Here is a 20984-nt window from a genome sequence, read left to right as displayed (position 1 = left end):
AACGCTCTACGTACTTCCGTGGCAACGGGGAACCTCCCCGCTGGGATGCAGTGGAAACCACAAAGTGACAGCAGAACCAGAACACCAGAACACTGGTGGAGTGATCAAGTGCTGCAGCAGCCACGGTTTGTGAAAAGGGTGAAGGCAGCAGCAGATGTGCCAGCAGAGTCGCATTAGCAGATTTTTTAGTTTTTTTCTTTTTTGCCATTTAATTTATGGCCCGATCCAGCATTGCCTGTCGATCTCCCAATTCAAAGAGATCTGGCTGCAGGCATCACCATCATCACCACCAACCAAATGCTGTTGGACATAGCCGCTGACACATTCAAAAGTCTAGTCATGTGAAATATTTCAAAAGTGCTTGTATATAAAAAAAAGTGATCGGCCAAAAATACTGCCCCAGGGCCATGATTTTGTAGCTAAGCCTTCCACTCAATTATCTACCGTTCTCCGCTGGCTTATCCTATTCATAACGTGGGTGGAGCATTGCTATGACCACTGATGAAGTGGTGTAAGAAATGGCACTGGAAAAAGGTATAGCTACAAAATAGCGGCCCTGAACTTGTTACTTAAGAAAATGCTAATAACATACCAAACATTCGGCACAGCTGCATCATGAAAGGAGTCAACTTCATTAGTTTTCTAGCGATTTATTGTTGACAGAGAAAACTTGTGATGGTTGCCTGCTTGGCAGTGTTTTTGTGTAATAAAATTGTTCTCAAGCTGCCCCACACTTGTCGCAAGTTGTTTGTCACCGCCACTGCACTCAAATTGGTTTCTGAGCAGCCCTAACAAATTTCCTGTCTTGGTTAACGTAGCGCGCATATCCACAAACATAGAAATGCATAGCATAGTGAATAAGCAAACTGTCGACATTCCCTGCACATGTATGCATGCATGTTGCAAAGGGCATGCATACCTTCTGCTTGCATACCTTGCACTTATCATGCTTCGTCAGGGGTCAGAGCCATGTTCTGCCCGCATTATCAATGAAATTCCAGCCAGCCGTGAATGGTGTATAATAAGAGTGGCATAAAATCAAGCGGAATTCGCTACGAACTTGCAGTCCTGTCACTTTTTGGCACTATAACAGCTGTGCACAAAATATGGAAACCTATTGGTAGTGACTTTTTTCCTACATTTTTGCAGTCATGATTTCGTGGCATTGGGAGTATGGGGCAAAAGCATTTTCAATCAATCAATCAATCAATATTTATTTTTGACAAAACAAATACAAGATGGGTATAAGTACACATTCGGAGGTCCCGAAGTAACAACTGTCGGGGGGACCTCCTAACAAAACATAAAAAGGGGATAGTAAGATCGTGGCAAACAGTGAGTCAATGTCATATATTATACAGTTTCTATATCGGAAATAAACGATAAGATAGGAAAAAAATCTGTTAGCAATATCACAGGTATATTCACATAGTTAAAAAGAAGAAAAATAATTGAATAAATCTTAAAAATAACATGCAACAATTCAAACGAGGATAAATGGCACGTAAAGCTAACAACGAGGAGAAGTATCAATTAAGGCAAAATTTAGTAACACGGTAATTGAAAAGTACATTGCGTAATGTTAAAGTGAACAACAATACTAATTAATTCAAGGTTTGTTAAGTTATGCTACGCGTCAGTTAAAGTGTTCATGAAATGCTCCTTCGTTCTACGCTTGAATGATAATAATGTAGATGTCTTCATGTCAGATGGTATAGAATTCCAAACAGAAATGCCTGAAAACGCGACGGTAAATTTCCCATAGTTAGTTTTTGCTTTTGGAAGAAGAAGATTGAGTTGAGCTGAAAATCTTGTGTTGTTATAATTGATAAGGCTAGAGCGATTAAAACCTGGAATATTAAACTCGGTATTTATAAGACGAAACATAAGTAGCGACAGCTTATGACTGAATAACATGCGTAAAGGTAAAACATTTAGGGAACGGAATATTGGAGCAGAGGGATATGTATGCGATTGGAATGCAATTAATCGTAATGCCTGCTTTTGCAAAACTTCTAACTGATGAAGATGTGTGGTATATGTATTACCCCAAGATGACAGGCAGTATGAGAGATGACTGTGTATATACGCGTAATATAAAGACATGAGAATGGTTCGCTGGAAAAAAGAGCGAGTTTTTATTATGATGTGAATACCAAATGAGATTTTTTGAATAAGTGATTGAATATGGCACTGGAACTTTAGGTTTTCATCTAGTACTACACCAAGAAATTTAGTAGACGTGGATCTTGCAAATACATTATTATTTAGAGACACTACAATAGAGTCAATGTGCAAAGATTTAGAAGAATGGAATACCATAAATGTTGTCTTAGATGGGTTGATGGTTAGCTTGTTTTTTACACACCATGAATGAACATTCGTTAGGTCGGCGTTAAGTTTATCCTGCAATGCAAATAAATTTTTATCAGATGCGAAAATGGTGGTGTCATCAGCGTAAAGAAGGCAGTGCGCATGTGTTAATATTTCTGGCAAGTCATTAATGAATATGAGAAATAAAAGTGGCCCAAGTATTGATCCCTGAGGGACACCTGTATTTACAGTTCTTGATGAGGACAAGACACCATTAAGTTCGACTATATATTGTCTGTCAATTAGGTAGTTGCGAATTATTTGTAAAGGCGGTCCAGAAATGCCATATGATTCAAGTTTACTTAAAAGAATACGATGGTTAATTGTATCAAACGCCTTGGTGAAATCAATAAAGAGAGCACCAACTAAGAGGCCTTGATCGATGGCTAATTTGACCCTCTCAGTAAATGTAATAAGCGCTAATTCAGTTGAAAAATTGTCACGAAAACCAAATTGATCAGGAGTTAAAAGATTAAATTTGGATAAGTATTTAGTTAAGCGATTATGTATAAGTTTTTCAATGACCTTACTAAAGAAAGACAAAATGCAGATAGGACGATAATTGCTCGTGCACTTATGGTCACCTTTTTTAAATACTGGGATTATTTTACCTGTCTTGAGGCGATTAGGAAAGTTGCCATCTATAAATAGTCTATTTACTATATGTGCTAACGCAAGTGAGATTTCGTTAGACACAAGCTTAATACTAGAGGGGCGTATCAAGTCGAGGCCCGGACCGGTTGTTTTAAGAGAATTGATAACGTTACATACTTCCAGCGATGTTGTGGGGAACAGGTAAATGAATGGGAACAGCGCGGAAAACTAAGCAACGTTGAATCAGGCTGACTACCGTCTGCAATACTAAAATGGTCACTGAAAACATTAGCTATGTCTTGAGGGTCAGTAATATTAGCAGAATTGTGGTTCATACACGATATGCGATTTTTAGTTGTACTGATGTTTAAGAATTCTTTAATAACCTGCCAGTTTCATCTGGTATCACTTCCATTTTTTCTAATTTTATTTTCGTAGTAATTACGCTTGACATTTTTTAAAGTGGCTGTTAGAACATTTGAATATGTGTGGAAGCGCAACCGCAACGCATTATTGAATGGCTGGACTTTAAGTTTCTTACGAAGATTATCTCTTTTTTTAATGGACCGCAATAAAGAATCACTAATCCAAGGCTTTCTTGGCGAGCTAAACCACCGCGTCACCGTAGTGTTACTTGTACATAAGTTAGAGCATTCAGATATTTTTGCAAAAAAACATTCAAAAGCCCTTTCACCACATTGCTCTTCAAGCACGTCAGCCCAGTCAATTGCACGAATCATACCAGTGAATTTATTAGAATCAAAGAAAGTCCTGACATATTTTGCTGGTTGAGAATAAGAGGTGAAAAATACATGGAGTTGATACCAAGCCAGGAAAAAATTTCGGTTTAACAGATATTTCGAGATATCAGAGTTCAAGTAAACAAGTGTTTACTGTGTTGATATCCAACATAACTACACCAGATAGCAACAAACGAAAAGCAGGCAGTGCAAATCACCATACACAGATCTGCAGAGTTGAGAAAGACCATTTTCCTTCTACTCAGAGCTACTGACAGGGCACTAACACAGCTAGCACCTGCTCTTACAATCAAGCTTGTTTCCACAATTTCTTGCGTATCTTTATCCGCACTTCTGTACGACGCGCAACATTCCATAAGCAATGGTTCACAACCACAATCATTACAGTGCACTTATAAATGCTCATCCCGATACCGGTTCTACTTTTGCTTATGCTCCCTTAATCTGTCATTTAGGCATCTCGCACTTTGCACGTTCAGTATGAATGACCATGTTATGGTGAAAAGCTCGAACAAAGTAGACTTCCTTGAGAACAAATCTGGACAAAAGTTGTCTGCCTGCTCCATCAATGTCAAGGACTTGTATTATTCTATGCCTCAAGATGTATTATTCTGTGCCTAATATGATGCATTGAAGAATGCATAGATAACTATACCAACATTGCATTTCAATCTCAAACAGACGTGTCAACTAGCAAGTTCCTAGAGCTTCTGGCATTTTATCTAAGATGAACCTTTGTAGATTGTGATGGGCTCATTTACCTTAAAAAAAAAAAAAAAAAGAGCTTGTGTTGGGTTGTGGTTGGTGCCTGTCTTGAGTGATCTGCTTGTCACCCACCATGACAGATATCTAAAGCAAACCATGAAGGCATCAGAATTTTTTTTAATTTTAGGTACATGGGTGATTACCTCATGTTGTATGAATTTAACCCAGATAGCACTTGGACAGTGAATTATGTGGTCGCCCTTTTCCATGAGTGTCTTGACTATCTGGTCTTTACACATGCGCTGTCAATAACGCTATCCAATTATAGATATCAGACATTTAAGATGCTCCTATCGCATGCTTCGTCACATTCAAAGATGGTGAAGCGAACATTCCCAAATCCAATCAAGCAGTTCCAGGAATGCCAATTCACTCTGGAAATTGTGTCCTCCTGTGATGTCCAGGAGCTTTGTGAGGCGAAAAGAGTGTCTGATGAACACAGAGTACCCTAACCACCTGCTTGTCTCAGTGGCAGAAAGTGCTCTTAGAAAGCCAAATAAACCGAGTGGCACATGCGAGCACAATAACGAAAATAGGGAGAAAAAGAAGAAAGAAAAGAAATATAGAAAGTGGGCCATGAGGTACAAACGGGTGTGGCATCTTCTGCTGCTCGAAAACTCAAGGATTTGTAAGGCCACAGATCTGTTCGTAAAGGCACACCAAGGTTTTGTGAAGAAGCACCGTTCACCTTTTGTGCCCTGTGTACAAGGCATGGTTTATCACATTCTATTCTCATATGGTAAAGTATACATAAGGCAGACAACAAGATGCCTAAATGACAGATTAGGCGAGCATAAGCAAAAGTTATCAATATCAGAATGGACACATATCAGTGCACTGTGGTAATTGTGGTTTTGAACTATTCTTTGAAGTATGTTGTGTGTTGTACAAAAGTGCAGATAAAGATATGCTATAAATTGTGGAAGCTAGCTTGATCACAGCTACCGAGACTGCTGCTCTGTACATGCAGTGATTTGCACTGTCTGTTTCCATTTGTTGCTGTCTGGTGTTGTTATCTCAGATATAAATGTGTATAAAAATCAGTTGAAAGTTAAAACATAAGCTTGTTCTTTCTTGTCTGCATCACTTAATTGCTATGGTCTGAATAACTAGAACATATTCATACATGGTGTTCCAAGTAGAAAATGGAATTGAATATGGAGAAGTGTGTACATGTGTGTTTTACTAAAAAGAAGAAAATTATACATGTTACTCTATAGGGACTAACATTTTAAGTAAGAAATTCATGCATAAATATTTAGGGGTGCTGTTGTCGGATGATTGTTCTTAGAATGCATATGTAGACCATATGGTTGCTAAAGCAGGTGCAGTGTTGAATTATGTTCAGAGGAATTTAAAATATGCACACTGAAACCTTGGAAGCATGGCACATCTAACATGTAATAGACCTATCTTGGAGTATGCTTGTACTCATTGGGATCCATCGCATGTATGCCTTATCGATAAACTTGAAAAATTGAGAACATAGCAGCCAGGTTTGTCTTTGGTATGTATGAAAGGAACTGCAGTTGTACTGGGGTGTAAAAAGTTGAATTGGGAACCATTTTCATCTCACTGAAAAAAATTACAGTTAAAATTGTATTACCAAATATTAATAAAAAGATAACAGGAATTGATAGTGACGGTTACTTAAAATCGCCAAATTACACATCTGTGCGTGCTGATTGCACATGCAAAATTTGGGAATACCAGGCCAGGACAAACCTGTATTCCAATTCCCCCCTTTTTTCCTTCTTTTTCTTTTGTAGAATAACTATCGCCCAGTGAAATTGACTGTCAATTGAGCAAGTGTGCAGTGTAAATGAAAAGGCTTTTTTTTTTCCAAGCTTGTAAGCGCGCTGCTGTAACGCCTTCATGCAAATCTGTATCATAAGAATTTAAGAATAAATTTTCAATCCAGCAAGATAGATTAGGTTATAACACGAGACGAATGCCCCTGCCAAATGACGTAGTTGGCCCAATTGACGTCAGTTGGGCAAGCCTTCCGATTGGCTACCCTGGGTCACATCATCGATAATTTTTCCAGCTTTATGGTGAACAACTGTTTTTCATAATAGTTGGAATGTTGGTTAATTTGTTTCCGTAAAAAGAAAGTAACAGAAAGAGAATACACAACAACAATTTATCACTACACTCAAGCACTTCTGGCACACAGCAAGTGTCATCTGCTTGTGTTACAACGCCCTCCGTGTTGACACGAGCTGTGCAGTCAGTGTTGATCTCTAGCTTTCTTTTTGCGAGCACCATGGATCGCTCTTGTTATGTTGCGGGCTGCAAATCTAGCAATCGGCGACATGTTTAGCTGCGACATCGTGTCACTCTGCAAGGCAACATGCGAGCGAAGTGGCTGTAGCGCATCGGGCTGTCGGTATCCAGTCAGCACCAGCACCTATGCATTTGTAGCCGTCACTTCATGCCAGAGGATTACTGCCACAATAGAGTTCTAGCATGTCCGCTATTTGGGTAAAGGCAAGCTCAAGTGGACTTGGCATTTTACTGGATGAGCAGAGGCACAAACACGAATGGCCTGCATGGTGCAGCCACCTGGTGGCACAGAGCTCAACATAAGGAATGCAGAGCTAATATGGCAGTAACTAAGTGCATTCTACTTTGCAGCTGGTGTAAATTCTCAGCAGGAGCGTAATTGTTAACACGTCCTTTTAAATGTTTAAATTGTTTTACACTTGGTTAAAGCAACAGCAGCTCTGTGTTTGGCTGGTTAAGCTCTGTACCACTAGGTGGCTGAACCGTGCAGGCCACTTGCATTTATGCTAAAGCCCCTTGATCACAGCAGTAGTAGTATGGAGGGGCTTTAGTTTATGCCTCCACCCATCCGTGAAAACACTCGGCTCACCTGTGCTTACTGGAATATCGGAAAACCCAAAATGCTTGGTGCTGTGACAGAATGCTTGCAACCCACGCTGTAGGGTTGGTAATATCGATGAATGATTGATCAATTAATCGATTAACTGTATCCCACAAAAGAATTAATCTTCGTCGATGTTGACCTTTCATTTAATTGACTTAATCGATGAGACCTGTTCAATTAATCATTTTTGAGGGTTTGACAGGAGTGGTGCAAAAATTTTGAAATCCTACTGGCATGGCGGCATACAAGCAGTATAAGCAGTACAAGCAGTGACTGTGCGGCTGTAGTAGAGAGACTGTCTACTGATTTTCAGAGTGCCAATCAAGTGATGCCGAGCTGAGCGCTTACCCTCTCTTCCCCTCAACCACACGCTGCCCGCAGCTGGAGGCTTCTAATGCCCTCGAAATTCAAGGCTTACTATAGCAACCCAGTCGTTGATAGCCCAGTCACTCCCACTCTACTACAGCCGGGGTGCAGCACGTACGCCGGTAAAGTTGGCACAGCACACGCTCACGTATGTTGACAGCGGTGGAGTTTATGTAAATTCCAGCAAATCTATAGCGTCCAAGCATCTATTCTCGCATAGTGGTTCTGTGGCCATTCAAAGGTGTTGGTTTCACCCAAACATCCCAGCCAATTGACATTCCTTTGCTCTGTAGAAAATAGCATGTGGTCTAATATCCTAAACCAGTAATTTTCTTTGCCCATGTACATATTACAATTTCTTGCATATTTCAGCTGGACTTCACATTCACTTTTGCCATTTTTCTTATTTCTTGTTTAACTGTACTGTACAGGGATTCACTAGTGCCATGTATCTTATTTAACTGTGCACTAAGTGTCATTTTATAACATATGTTGTTTACCTTTTCATAGTCGCTAGTGCCAACTATACTTAATCTTTAACAAGTTGAAGATTACCCTTTGTCAAATGTTTATACACTTGTGTTTAACTTGGTTCCACCTCTCGAACATTAAAATAGGGTCCTACAAAAATAGATAATTGCGTTTCAACCGTTTATAAGATACCTGGCAAAAATTTCAATTGATTATTTGAGGAAAAACCCTGCATCGAGAGCAATTAATTGATTATAGGCAAAAATGATGAATGATTACTCGCTAATCGAAGAAAAAATATAATTGACCATCCCTAGCACACGGCTTGGATCGCTCTTGTAAGAGATCGTGGCCAGGCAGCTAGCGGAGAAGTTGGAGAGGCTTCATGCGCTGGCTACAAGAAAACAGAAGTAGACACGACATCACATCATGATGCAGAGCCAGTGAAGGCTGAGCTTAAACCCGATCACTTAGTGAACGAGTTGAGAATAAAAAGCAAAAGGGAGGAGGGTGATTTGTAATCGTCTGTAGCTTTCTTAATATGAGACATTTCACTTTAATTCTGGCGCTAATGTTTTACTACGCCTCCACAAAATGTGTTGAAACCATTTCAGGGACCCTTTAAGTGTGGCATGCAGGAAGAACTGCCTAGCCCATGAACGCATTCTTAAGCAGTAAAAATATTTTTATATATATAATTTTATTTGCAGCCATTTGGAATGCAGCAGCAGCAGCGGCCTACCTCTGTGTATGGTGCGACCTCCCGACAGCAGCCCGTTGTATCTAATCATGAGCTGCAACAACCGCCCCCACCCACAAGTGTACAGCCACAGGCACCACAGCGGTCGCAGCAGATGCAGCCACTGCAGGGCCAGGCTGCTCCCTTTGCCCCTGCACTGTCACCTCAGCAGCCAACAACAGCAGTGAGCAGCATCGAAGGACTCATGGCATCAGCTGCACAACAGCAGCAGCAGCAACAACAGCAACAGAAGCAGCAGCCGCAGCAGCAACAGCAGCAACCTTCGCCGCCAGCTGCTGCGCTGGGCGAATATGAATTCCTGAGGCAAGCACCGGCAGAACCTATGATTCTAACTGTGGAACAGGCAGCAGCAGCGCCACCGCAGCAGGCACAAGCAATCCTACCAGGATTTGCAGCCCAACAGACTGCACAGGCAAGAACTGGGTCTTGTTTGTGGTGGTTTGCGATGCAATCCACGTTGAGGCAGCAGATTGTGACTGGGAGTTCTCACTGATCATGGGGTAAAAGTCTAGATTCACAGCTCAGCAGATGACACAGGCGAGAGCTTGGTCATGTTTGGGAAGGCATACCATTCATTCACCTGTCTTAAAAGGGACTCAGATCACATTGGGGAAACCTGTCTTACCAATACTGGCAAGGGAAGGATTTGCACATTTGCACATGGCAAAGAATAGAAGAATTGAGGCTGAAAAAAAGAACAATACTCACTGCTGCTGGTCATTGTAGTATCTAAAAATGTATGTCATGCATGAAAGAAACTGGTAAAGCGCTTCCCAGAAGCTAGTTGCTAATTACTTTTTGTTAGGAAGTACACACTCTGATAAGCTTTGAACATGAGCCCAGCTGCAATGTTCAGGAGCAGTTACATGCTTGAGCTGTGAGGTGGTTTATAAACTAGTTGCTCAGACTTTGTGTTGGTGGCCAGACCTGAAATGCAGGTAGTAAGTGGAAGTTCTACACAATGTGCCAAAGCTGACAGCCATGTCACCTTAAAAAATAATGGCGTATGACAGCCTCTCTGTACTTAAAGATGTAGTAATAGTTTGTAAAAAACAGTGCAACAAGACAATTGAGGCTGCTGTCATAAAGAAAGATTGTACAGCATTTCAGCCCTTTGTCTGCTTTGAGCATGTTGCATTTTAACGGGCATTCTTGGGCCTAAGATAAGTGGTGCACATTGTTGGAAAGACATTCTGTACAGCTCTGATCAAGAACCTGTCACCTATAATCTTAACAAAGATTTTACGAGAATGTACAGAATTCTACTGTTATCTGGAGAGTGAGACATGTTATGATACAAAAGCTGAAAGGTCGGCCTGAATCAAGGTTCTCACCTGCTACCCAGCATTGGGGAAGGGGCACTGGAGTAAAAAGAGAGCGTGGCAGAAAGGTGTTGATGATAAGGGTGAAGATTATGGTGAATCTTGTCCGGAATTTACCTTGGAAGCTCCCCAACAGTGCTTTGGGAGCTGTTGTGGCACTTACTTACAATAACACACAACTATAAACTTTTTTTCCTTCTGACAAATTCTGCTTTTTATTGCAATACAGTTCAACGTCGATATAACGAAGTATGTAAAATTGGCAGTTTGGTTCACTATATTAAAATTTTGTTTTATTGAAATTTGACCTTTTATGCCTATAAGTACAATTGTCGATTATTTTTCCCTGTACGAAACGGGCAGCAAGGTTTTCTGAAATATCAGGCAATCGAAAAAAGCAGATTTGAGTTAGAAAAAAAAAAATCATTTTGTTGAAATTGAGAGTTGGCGGCAAAAGATATGGTTTCATGCCGTGTCAATGATCTCTTCACATCGGTGGTACAAAGTGGAGCCAGTCACCCTATCGCGTTCCCCCCTCTAGCTAGTAGTGTCGCCTGCAGTGGGAGGACACTATCATAGAAAGTGCTGGCAGCAGGAACGAGTGCTTCAATGCATCTGACAGCCATGTGCAGCCGCAGCCATGCTAGGAAAACAAAACGCGCATGCTGCCTCGCCCTCTCTACCCCACTCCACTCTCGGGCACACTTGATCACCTTGCCACACTTTCCCCCTCTTTCCCCTTGCTTGTGCCGGAAGATGGCGCTTATCAAGCCACCATTCTTCTCAGCTCACCCTCCCATGCTCTCACTTGCACTTAAAGCATACAGCATGCAGCTCGCAATAGGATCTTGTTGCACTTGAACTCTATATGGAACATGGCGCTGCTACGCTTCGGGGGTCGCTTTCGACTACACGGTACATGATTTGAGAGGTGCGCTTGGAAAGCAATTGCATGTAATTTAACCATCTGACCATCTGCATCCATGGAAGCTTCCATTTATTGTCTGCATATTCCTTCCGCATTGACAGTGAAATTTCGTTATATTGAAATCACATATAAACACACGTTGTTATATTGAGGTTCAAAATACATGATGTTCTATGGACAAGAAGTTATAAAAAGTTACGTACTTTATTATATAGAGAACTTGGTTATAATAAAGTTTGTAATTACAGGTATAACAGTACTAAGTTACGCTAACTGCTGAGTGATAGCGTATTTGGAACATACAATTTTTAATGCTGATAGTGACAGGCGGTGGCATGGTTTTAATTCAAGCATCAACGCATAAGCTCAACACTAATTCAGACATAAAACAAAAAAAATCATATCGTCGAGATTGTACTTGTGGGCACGCTGAGAACCATTTATCATGCACAACTTGTTGACATGCAATCCATAACCTAATTTTGATCTGTGAGGCATCTGGCTCTCGAATGACACTCTGCTTTGTTTCTTTCTTGTGAAAGAATTCCCAACATTTATACAGTGATAGGTCTTACTAAAGACATGCTCCAGCTGCATCAGTTCTTTTTTGAAAGTTTACCAATATTCAACATTTCTTTTAATAGATCCCAGGCCCCAGACCAAAATCTTGCTTCTTACAGTCATTAGATATTTGTTTTTTTTCTTGGATATAACAAATTTTGTTGAAACCAGTTCAGCAGTTGTCTTGTAGGGGCATTTCGGTGTTTCTCGTGGTATTTAATCATTATTACTATAAGTAATTAAATTGGAGTTTGGCTTAAGTTACAGCTTTTGCGATAGTACTACCAGCCACATGCAAGTGCCACACAATATTATTTTTAAAAACGGCGTTCGAAACGAAGTATAAGAGGTAATAGGCACAGTTCTCTAGAGGCACATATGAAGCCTGACTTTGGACATATAATGATGCACAGATTGTTTGCACATATTCAAACATGTTGTGCGACTGTTGCTGTAATAAACTTAGAATTTTACTTGTCTTGCTGTGCATAATATTGCACCAACTATCCTTGTCACTTCTTCATGTTTTGAGTGAAATTATAACTTCCCCTCCCCTCCCTTCAGCTTCCCCTGGCAATGGCTCCTAGGCCACCATTAGCCACTATGGCTTTTACTTGTCCATGTAATTTTACTTTTCTTGTTGTGCATAATATTGCATCAACTATCCTTGTCACTTCTTCATGTTTTGAGTGAAATTATAACTTCCCCTCCCCTCCTTTCAGCTTCCCCTGGCGATTGCTCCTAGGCCACCATTAGCCACCATGGCTTTTGGAGCAGAAGTACCACAGTACGTGCCCAAACAGCCATTGCGGCCTCCCCCGAAGCTGATGCCGCGTCCCTCCAACAGTCCATTTCAACCAACACCTACCGAACTGCAAATGTTTCCACGAGCACCTGCATCCACTGTGCCACCTGCTACCGTGAATGGCCTGCGGCAAGGTGCCAGACTGGTTGTTGAGCACCATGCAGGCGACAAGGTTGTGCAGGGGGGTGCCACAGCCAAGCGGCTGTTGTACCCTGCATCACAAGAAACGATGGAGAGCATGGAAAGCCAGTACAGTAGCAGGAGCAGCAGCAGCCTCATGGGCCAAGTAACTGGTGGTTTCATGCCTGCTGAGAACACGGCCCCTGCTGCTGGCAAGAACATTGGCTTCGCCATGCCAAAGGTTGCTACGGTTGGTATTATGCTGTTCCTCTGGTCTGAGTGTGTCATAGAAACGCTCTAGAGAGATTTAGCTTATTTCAACTGGCTTCATGGTGGAATGATGTAGCTACACCTTTATTGCAGTGCAGCGTAATTGAGAAATGCTGAAAGGGTTGACATTTTACACATCTCTGCTGGAATGCACGTTACTCAGTGAATTAAATGCATGAGCATGTGGTCTTTGGCCTGTCTGACAGGGCACCCTGTGTTCTTAGCTTGGCAGTGTCCCTTCCGCATCTAGATTAAGGTGGCAGTTTTAAGTATCAGTGGGGCAGCTTGTATGCTTCCCACCGTCTTTTGATGCCTGTACACTTGATCATGCCACAACATATTCTGAAGGTCAAGAAGGTTATCTGTAGGAAGTCTATAAATTGTTGTAGGAAGAATGAACAATCTATAAGGATGCCAAGTGGTTTATAAGACACGCCACAGTATAGTGTGCCTGAGCCTTGCTCTCTTGCAGGCACACATTTTGAAAATCCTGATAAGCAAAATGTCAATTTGCACCATTGATCATGAACATGGATAACAGTAATTTGCAGAAGTAAACGGTTCGTAGAGAAGGATTAGAATGGTACAGTGGGTTGTCCTCTTCAGCGCTTTCTAGTGGGTCGTCCTCTTCTGAACTTTTGCTTGGGAATGCCGCTCGTGCTCGGAGTCCGTGCCCCGCTTAGACTGTCGCTGCTGTGCTGCTCCTAATGTGATCAGATAAACACCTTAGCATTTGGTGGAGAGTGTTGTGCCCTCAAAACTCCCACCCTGGAACTTCGATCACGTACGCTGCCATCTACCATGCCTCAGGACACCGCCCAGCAGCCACCTCCTCCTGCACCGACCGCGTGTCCTGGTGTGCCTTGTCACTGCGATCCTGCCATCTTTACTGACACGGCAGACATTGATGTGGAAGACTGGCTCACCATGTACGAGAGGGTCAGCAAGCATAACAAGTGGGACGAACCCGTCAAACTGAACAATGTGCTGTTCTACCTCACAGGTGATGCCAGCCTATAGTATAACAACCGGAGTCCACAAAGCTGATTTGCCGACCTGGTCCATCTTCAAGACCATCTTTGTTTATGTATTTGGTCGCCCCGCAGTTGGCAAGCTGCATGCCAAGCAGCATTTGCGGGCACGCTCTCAGCAGCCGGGTGAATCATTCACCAATTATATTGAAGACATTCTGGACCTACGCAAGAAAGCTAACTCATCCATGGTGGCGTCTGATATCAGTAATGTGCTGAAAGGTATAGAAGATGACGCCTTCCACATTAGAGGTTGGATTGCGCAACATTTTGACGAGACACACAGAAGAGACACACACCACAGAGCGCTCTGTGGTGTGTGTCTCTTCTGTGTGTCTCGTCAAAATGTTGTGCAATCCAACCTCTAATATGCTATACCAACACGCCCAGTCGTCAACCTTGGCCTTCCACATGTTGCTTGCCAAGAATCCTCGCTCCGTGGCCGAAATCGTCAGACTGTGCCAAAGCTTTGAAGAGTTATGGAGACAACTGTTGTTGACCCATTGCTCTTCTTCCTGCGACGACAAACTCCTTGCTGGTTTGGCTACAATTTCAGACCAGTCTGCATTGCTCGAGGAAGTGAAGGTGTTCGTCCACGAGATATCCCGCCAGCTATCATTGTTGACCTTTGCGCAGCTGCAGCATATGCAGGAGCCCTCCTCACATTTTGTGACTCCGCTCCGCTGCACCATTAAGCACAAGATCAATGTGCCATTGCCTGAGCAGCGCTAAAATGTTCCTACGACTGCACCTCTCAGTTCCGCATATGTCGTCGCCTGGCCCCCACAGATCCATGTGCCTGCACCACTCAGCTACGCCAGTGTCGTCGCCTGGCCCCAACCACTTCTGCAATGTGTTCCTCTCAGCTGCACCAACATTATATCTAGACCCCAACTGCAGCCCACTAGGCAACCATTCCACCAGCTTGTACAATGCCTCCTGTGCCATAGATGCGACCTAGATGGCCACAGTGAATAGGTGGCATATGTTGTGGGGATGCGCGACTCTCATGCGTCCCCTGATATGTTGTTTTCCGGCATAGCTCCCGTTTCCTGTAATCCGGCTTCGCTGCGTGGCCTCGTGACCACGGCAGTCGGTGTGGTTGAAGCCCATTGCGAGAGATGGCGTGAGTGTGGCTCTGCTAATGCCACCTAACGGCGGGGTTACTTGGGCGCGGAAAGGAGAAAGCACTTCCTCTTTGGCTTGGAGTCGGCAAGTGGCACGGACGTCCTGCGTGTGCGCCAATCCATGCTTCTGCGAGACCGTCTTGCGAGGCCTCGTTCGAACGCGCCACCGTTCGCGTGACCGTACGCGCGAACGACCAGGCGTTGGTGTCCAGCATGGGGCGAACATATTCGCTCGTTATCCGGTCATAGTGAGTCGTACTTTCGCGATTTGTCGTGCACCCATCGGCATGTTTTGTGGATAGCAACTCGGCTAGCAGGCATTGATCTATGAAAAATGCAATAAATGCCCTTGTGATTGTTTGCACTACTGTGTTGTCATTCCTTTGTCCCAAGAGCACGGGTGAGAACAGCACAACGTCGGACAGTTCACCAATATACTTTGCATGCGGCTACGCTGGCCACGTGGTATGCTATTGCAATTGCGTGCAGCCTTCTAGCACCTGCATCATACCCAACATGTCGTCTTCGCGGTTCTCCTCGCCCATATGATGACCTGCCTTCTGACTCGTTGATGTCTGTACGCCTGAGGCCCATTACTCGCCGTTCGCCTTCTCCACATTGTCGCTCACTATCGCCGATGCGGCCTCCTCCCAACCTTCGAGAAGAGAAAAACTAGTTGTCGCAGTCTCCGAGGCACGAGCTGCGACACTATTGAAATCTGAAAGCCCTCAACGAAGCCCGTCGAATGTGATAGATGTGTTTGTGGATGGTGTTTACACATCTGCACTTGTGGACAGTGGAGCCGCCATATTCGTGATGACCGCGAAACTTAGCCATTTACTTCAAAAAGTGACGGCGCTCTCTTTCTGGACTAACCCTCCATGCAGTCTGTGCCCAGCGTGTTCACTCCATAGCAGCATGCACCGCCTGTGTTGTCATTGTGGACGTTCTGTACGCCGTCGAATTCATCATAATTTTCTCATGCTCGCATGACCTCATATTATGCTGGGATTTTCTCTCCCGCCACAATGCCGTGATTTATTGCGCATGTGCCGAAACAGAACTCTCGCTGTTGTCAGACTTGACACTGGCCAACAGTCCTTCAGCTTCGAACAAGCTACTCGTCAAAGATGACACCACAGTCCCCTGAACTCGTCAACGGTTGTGTTCGTCTATTGCAGCCGCATCTTCGATGCCGCTGCACTACTTTCTCCATCTGACCGCTTTTGCACCCGAAAAAGTCTGCTGCTACCTTTTGCAACCGTAGAAATCACTAAGGGATCCAGCGCTATCTTTATTTGAAACCCATCCCCATACGCTGTGATGCTGCTGCGAGGGGATGTCTTGACAGAGTGGAAGCCATCGAAGCCACGCAAGTTATGGACATGCCCGACGACACGCGCTGCGCAACTCACGGTACGCTCAGTGCTATTTCTATGTATGCTCCATCACCCTGTCATGTATTTGGTTCCTCCTTTGCTGATAACCTTATGCCGTCCCAATGTTCCCAGCTTCTGTGGCTGTTAGAAGAATTTCATTCTTCTTTTGACGTAGGGGAACATTCCTTGGGCCGGATGCCCACTGTTGTGCGTCACATCAACACTGACTCTCAACTGCCACTGCAGCAACACCCATATTGCATGTCTCCCGTAGAATGTTGTGAATTAACAAGCAAGTCGATGACATGCTTTGACACGAAGTGATTCAACCTTCAAACAGTGCATGGGCATCACCTGTTGTCCTTGTTGCGAAAAAAAAACGGCTCTGTGTGGACTTTTGGCTCCTCGACAAGATTACTCACAAGTACATTTACCTGCTACTGCAAATTGATGACACCATTGACAGCCTACGAGAACCAGAATTCTTTTCATCTCCCGATCTATGCTCAGGGTATTGGCAGGTACCCATGGCGGACGACAGTCGACCGAAGACAGCTTTTGTAACACGCCTGACTGCTTGTACGAATTTAACGTCATGCCGTTTGGAGTTTGTAATGCGCCTGCAACGTTTGAGTGCATCATGGATACCGTTTTGCGCAACTTGAAGTGACATACATACATGCTTGTGCTACCTTGACAGTGTCGTTGTTTTTGCTCTGGACTTTCTCATGCACCTTCAATGCCTCCAGCGTGTTTTGACGTGCTTGAGAAGTGCCAGCCTCCAACTAAATTTAACGTGCCGATTTGCAGCACGGCAGCTGACCATACTAGGTTATATTGTGTCCAAGGAAGGAATTCTCCCTGATTCAGTTAGACTTCAGGCCATTGCCTAAACCTACATCCGTCAAAGACCTGTGGAGTTTTGTAGCTCTGTGTTCCTACTTTAGATGCTTCATTCGAAACTTTGCCACCATCATATCGCCCCTGACGAAGCTCCTTGGAAGCAGCAGGCCCCTCGCTTCGTGGTCGTCAGAGTGCGATGAGGCATTTGCAGTCCTGTGCTGTTTGCTGACATCATCTACAATTTTGCGTCACTATGACCCGATGGCCCCTACACAGGTGTACACAGATGCCAGCGCTGTTGGCCTCGGGGCAGTTCTTGCGCGGCACAAGCACGGCTTATCAAAATATGTTGTGGCTTATGCAAGTTGCACGCTTACGAAAGCCAAGAATAACTACACTGTGACAGAAAAAGAATATTTGGTGATCATGTTGGCTCTTGCCAAGTTCCTGCCATATTTGTATGGCCGCCCATTTGCAACGTCACAGACCACCACGCACATTGTTGGTTGTCGTCACTGAAGGGACCCTCAGGCCGCATTGCTCGTTGGGCACTTTGCCTGCAGGACCACGATATTCGCGTGCTCTACCGTAGTGGCTGCCAGCACTCTAATGCCGACGCCCTCTTGCGCTCTCTCTTGCCCTACGACAGTGCCTGCTGATCCGTGTTCGAATTTGCCATTTCTTCCATTGATCTTCACACCATTGCTTCCAAACAGTCCAAGGACCACTGGATCGCCTCGCTGATAGAGTTGTCTGATCCATCAGCACAACCAACCACTCATGTGTTGGATCGTCAAGCCTACCATTTCACCATTTGTGATGACCTACTACACCGATACAATTACACCAGCAATGGCCGCCAGTGGTTGCTAGTAGTACCCTGCAGTCTGCGTTCTGAATTATGCGTTTCATTTCACTCTGATCCACAGTGTGCACACTCTGGGGTATTCAAAATTTACCAGCGCATTCGACAGCGGTACTACTGGTGCGGAATGTACAGCTACATCCAGAAGTCCATTCACTGCACCTCTCACCTGCTGGTCTGCAACTGTTACCTTGCATAACCTGGCCATTCGGGCACATCGGCATCGATATGTATGGGCCACATCTCCTGACATCTGCTGGTAACCGCTGGGCCATCGTGGCTGTTGACCACACCACGTGATACGTCGAAACTGCTGCCCTCCAAACGACTACGGTGCGCCATGTGGCCTCCTTCCTGCTTTGCAGTTTCATACTGCGTCATGGTGCACCACAGGACTTGCTCAGTGATCATGCACGTGTATTCTTGTTAGAAGTCATTGAAGCCATCCTCAAAGAGTGCCACGTTGTGCACCGCACAACTACTGCTTACCATCCACAGACCATTGGCCTCACAGAACGATTTAACCGTGCGCTCGGTGACATGCTCACAATGTACGCAGCCTCTGGCCACACAAATTGGGATGCCATCCTACCCTTCACAACCTACGCCAAAATACCGCTACTCAGAGCACCACTGGCTTTTCACCCTTTTTCTTATTATACAGCCGGCACCCGTTGCACGCAATCAACACAATCCTTGCATACAAGCCGGATGCATCAGAGTGTGCGCCTATTTCTTCCACAGCCAGACATGCCAAAGAGTGTCGTGATCTCGCGGGGGCCTTTACTTAACATGACTGAGAGCAACAGAAGAGCGTTCACAGTGACACCACATCTGTGGCCACGTTCCTTCCCAGAGCGCTTGTGTGGCTCTCGGTTCCCTCCACTGCAAGTATGGAGGCTGTGGAGTACTGAAGTACTGGAGTAATGGAGTACTGTGTCGTCTAACGCACATCTCCGGTCAACTATATGATCGAACCCGATGAACTGTCTTTGGTCACGCGCTGTCGTGGATGTACACAGATCACTGTTAATGTCAATCGCCTCAAGACCTACTATGACCCACTCATAGTGAGAAGCTGTTAGCTCGCCAGATGGCTCCCTTTCGTTCCCAGGGGTGATTGTAGAGAAGGATTAACATTATAGTGAGTGGTCCTCTCCAGCACTTTTTAGTGCGTCGTCCTCTTCCGCGCTTTTTCTCGGGAATGCCGCTCGTGCTTGGAGTCTGCCCCACTTAGACTGTCGCCACTGGGCTGCTCCCAGACCAATCAAATAAACATTTTAATAGGTTAATTAACTGAAGCTTTTGCTAAGCTACTGCACACAAAGGAAAAACAAAACAAAACATTTTGGTATAGATTTTGTTAGATTAAGGTAAAGTTTTGGTGCGAGTTATAGTTACATAATCAAAATTCTCCCATAAAAGCTTTGTTGTATGTTGTACTAAGCTAAGCCACTGTCAAGAGTAAATTCGGTTTCTCTTTATCCTGTGCACTATGATTTGATAAGCTACATTTTGCTCGTGTTGGTGGCATGAAAGCAACAGTCTTGATGCCTATTTGCTGCAGGTGCACATGACAACTGTTAGGTTAATTCTATGTGTATCAGATAAGTAACTAATATTGAATAGTTTTGTCGTGGGCCTTATTTCAAGTAAACCAATAACAGTTTGTGATGCTGTACCATTGTGACAGCGCCTGTCTGCACATTGCTGTAGACGGAAGAACTTAGATTAACACTATGGCATCATTGTCCACTCCCATATGTGTAATAACCATTAGCAAGAGATAATTGGCACCATGCTTTCACTGAATGTCTGCAACAGCATGTCTTTATTATAATTATTATTTTTTTACTTTCTCCTGTAACAACCTTTGTTTCCTCTCATAATAAGGAAGAGACAGAAGCATGATTGGTGAGTTCATGAACTTGCTCATACAGCCATTTGCTTGAGGATATGAGGGGTCTAAATACATTAAGCTTCCGTTAGTTCGGCTCTTGTTCATTTGATTTTTCATTTCATTCGGTCCCTACCGAATGTCCCTGCGGGTGCCCATGCATTTCTGTTGGCCCAAACTTTCATTGTTTCGATCCTATAATTGGCCTTCACCGAATAATTCGAACTTGGCCAGTCAGCACGCACGCACTTGACCCTTTTGACCCCGATAGCAACCTCTTTAGTTGCAGCATCTGTCTCAGCGGAGCTTAGGGGACAGGCATAGTCAAAAACGCCTATTTTCGGCCTGCCATAGAAATATTTGCACATAGTAACTGTAGCTCACAATGTCTGATTATGGTAGTTATCCGACTATAATACGCGGTTAAAAAAAAAATTTATAATGTGAGAAATTTGGCCAAATATTGCCTCTGCGGTGCAACGAATGCAAAACCCATAGAGTTTCTCACTCTATTACCTAGAGGGAAATCTGGCGCTGCTTCGCTGTGGTATGCATGGGAATGCCGGTATATTTTTACTTCGGATTGGCATCGTTCTCGGAGAGCCAGGCAAGCCCCGTTCCGTCTGTCACAGTGATCCATTTTCTACTAAAACAGCACGTAAAAAGCCGTTTTATCTTTATTATTACACAAAAACATGTTTTGTTTAACTATGAAAACTTGTTATTGCATGTACAATTATATGATATGTAAAAAGTATCAGCGGGCCGCTAAAGTTGGAAGACAGATTACAAGATTCGCGCTCGCTTTGAAACAGTTTGTCGTCTGTTCTTGCTTTTCTTCACTTGGTCAGGCATT

General features: G+C 43.9%; 1 protein-coding gene across 1 annotated transcript in view; it reads left to right on the top strand.

Annotated features, from left to right (window-relative positions):
• Nucleotides 1-20984, top strand: part of Mondo (MLX interacting protein mondo) — a 103877-nt gene that overhangs the window by 28729 nt on the left and 54164 nt on the right. Inside the window, exons 8-9 of the mRNA XM_050169546.3 lie at nt 8931-9392; nt 12514-12966. Of these exons, the coding sequence (XP_050025503.1) occupies nt 8931-9392; nt 12514-12966 (915 nt within the window). The remainder of the gene's footprint in view (nt 1-8930; nt 9393-12513; nt 12967-20984) is intronic.

The sequence above is a fragment of the Dermacentor andersoni genome, chromosome 3, assembly GCF_023375885.2.
Source record: "Dermacentor andersoni chromosome 3, qqDerAnde1_hic_scaffold, whole genome shotgun sequence".
Lineage (NCBI taxonomy): Eukaryota > Metazoa > Arthropoda > Arachnida > Ixodida > Ixodidae > Dermacentor > Dermacentor andersoni.
Note: the sequence above shows the minus strand (reverse complement) of the source record. Positions and strands in the feature narration are given on the sequence as shown.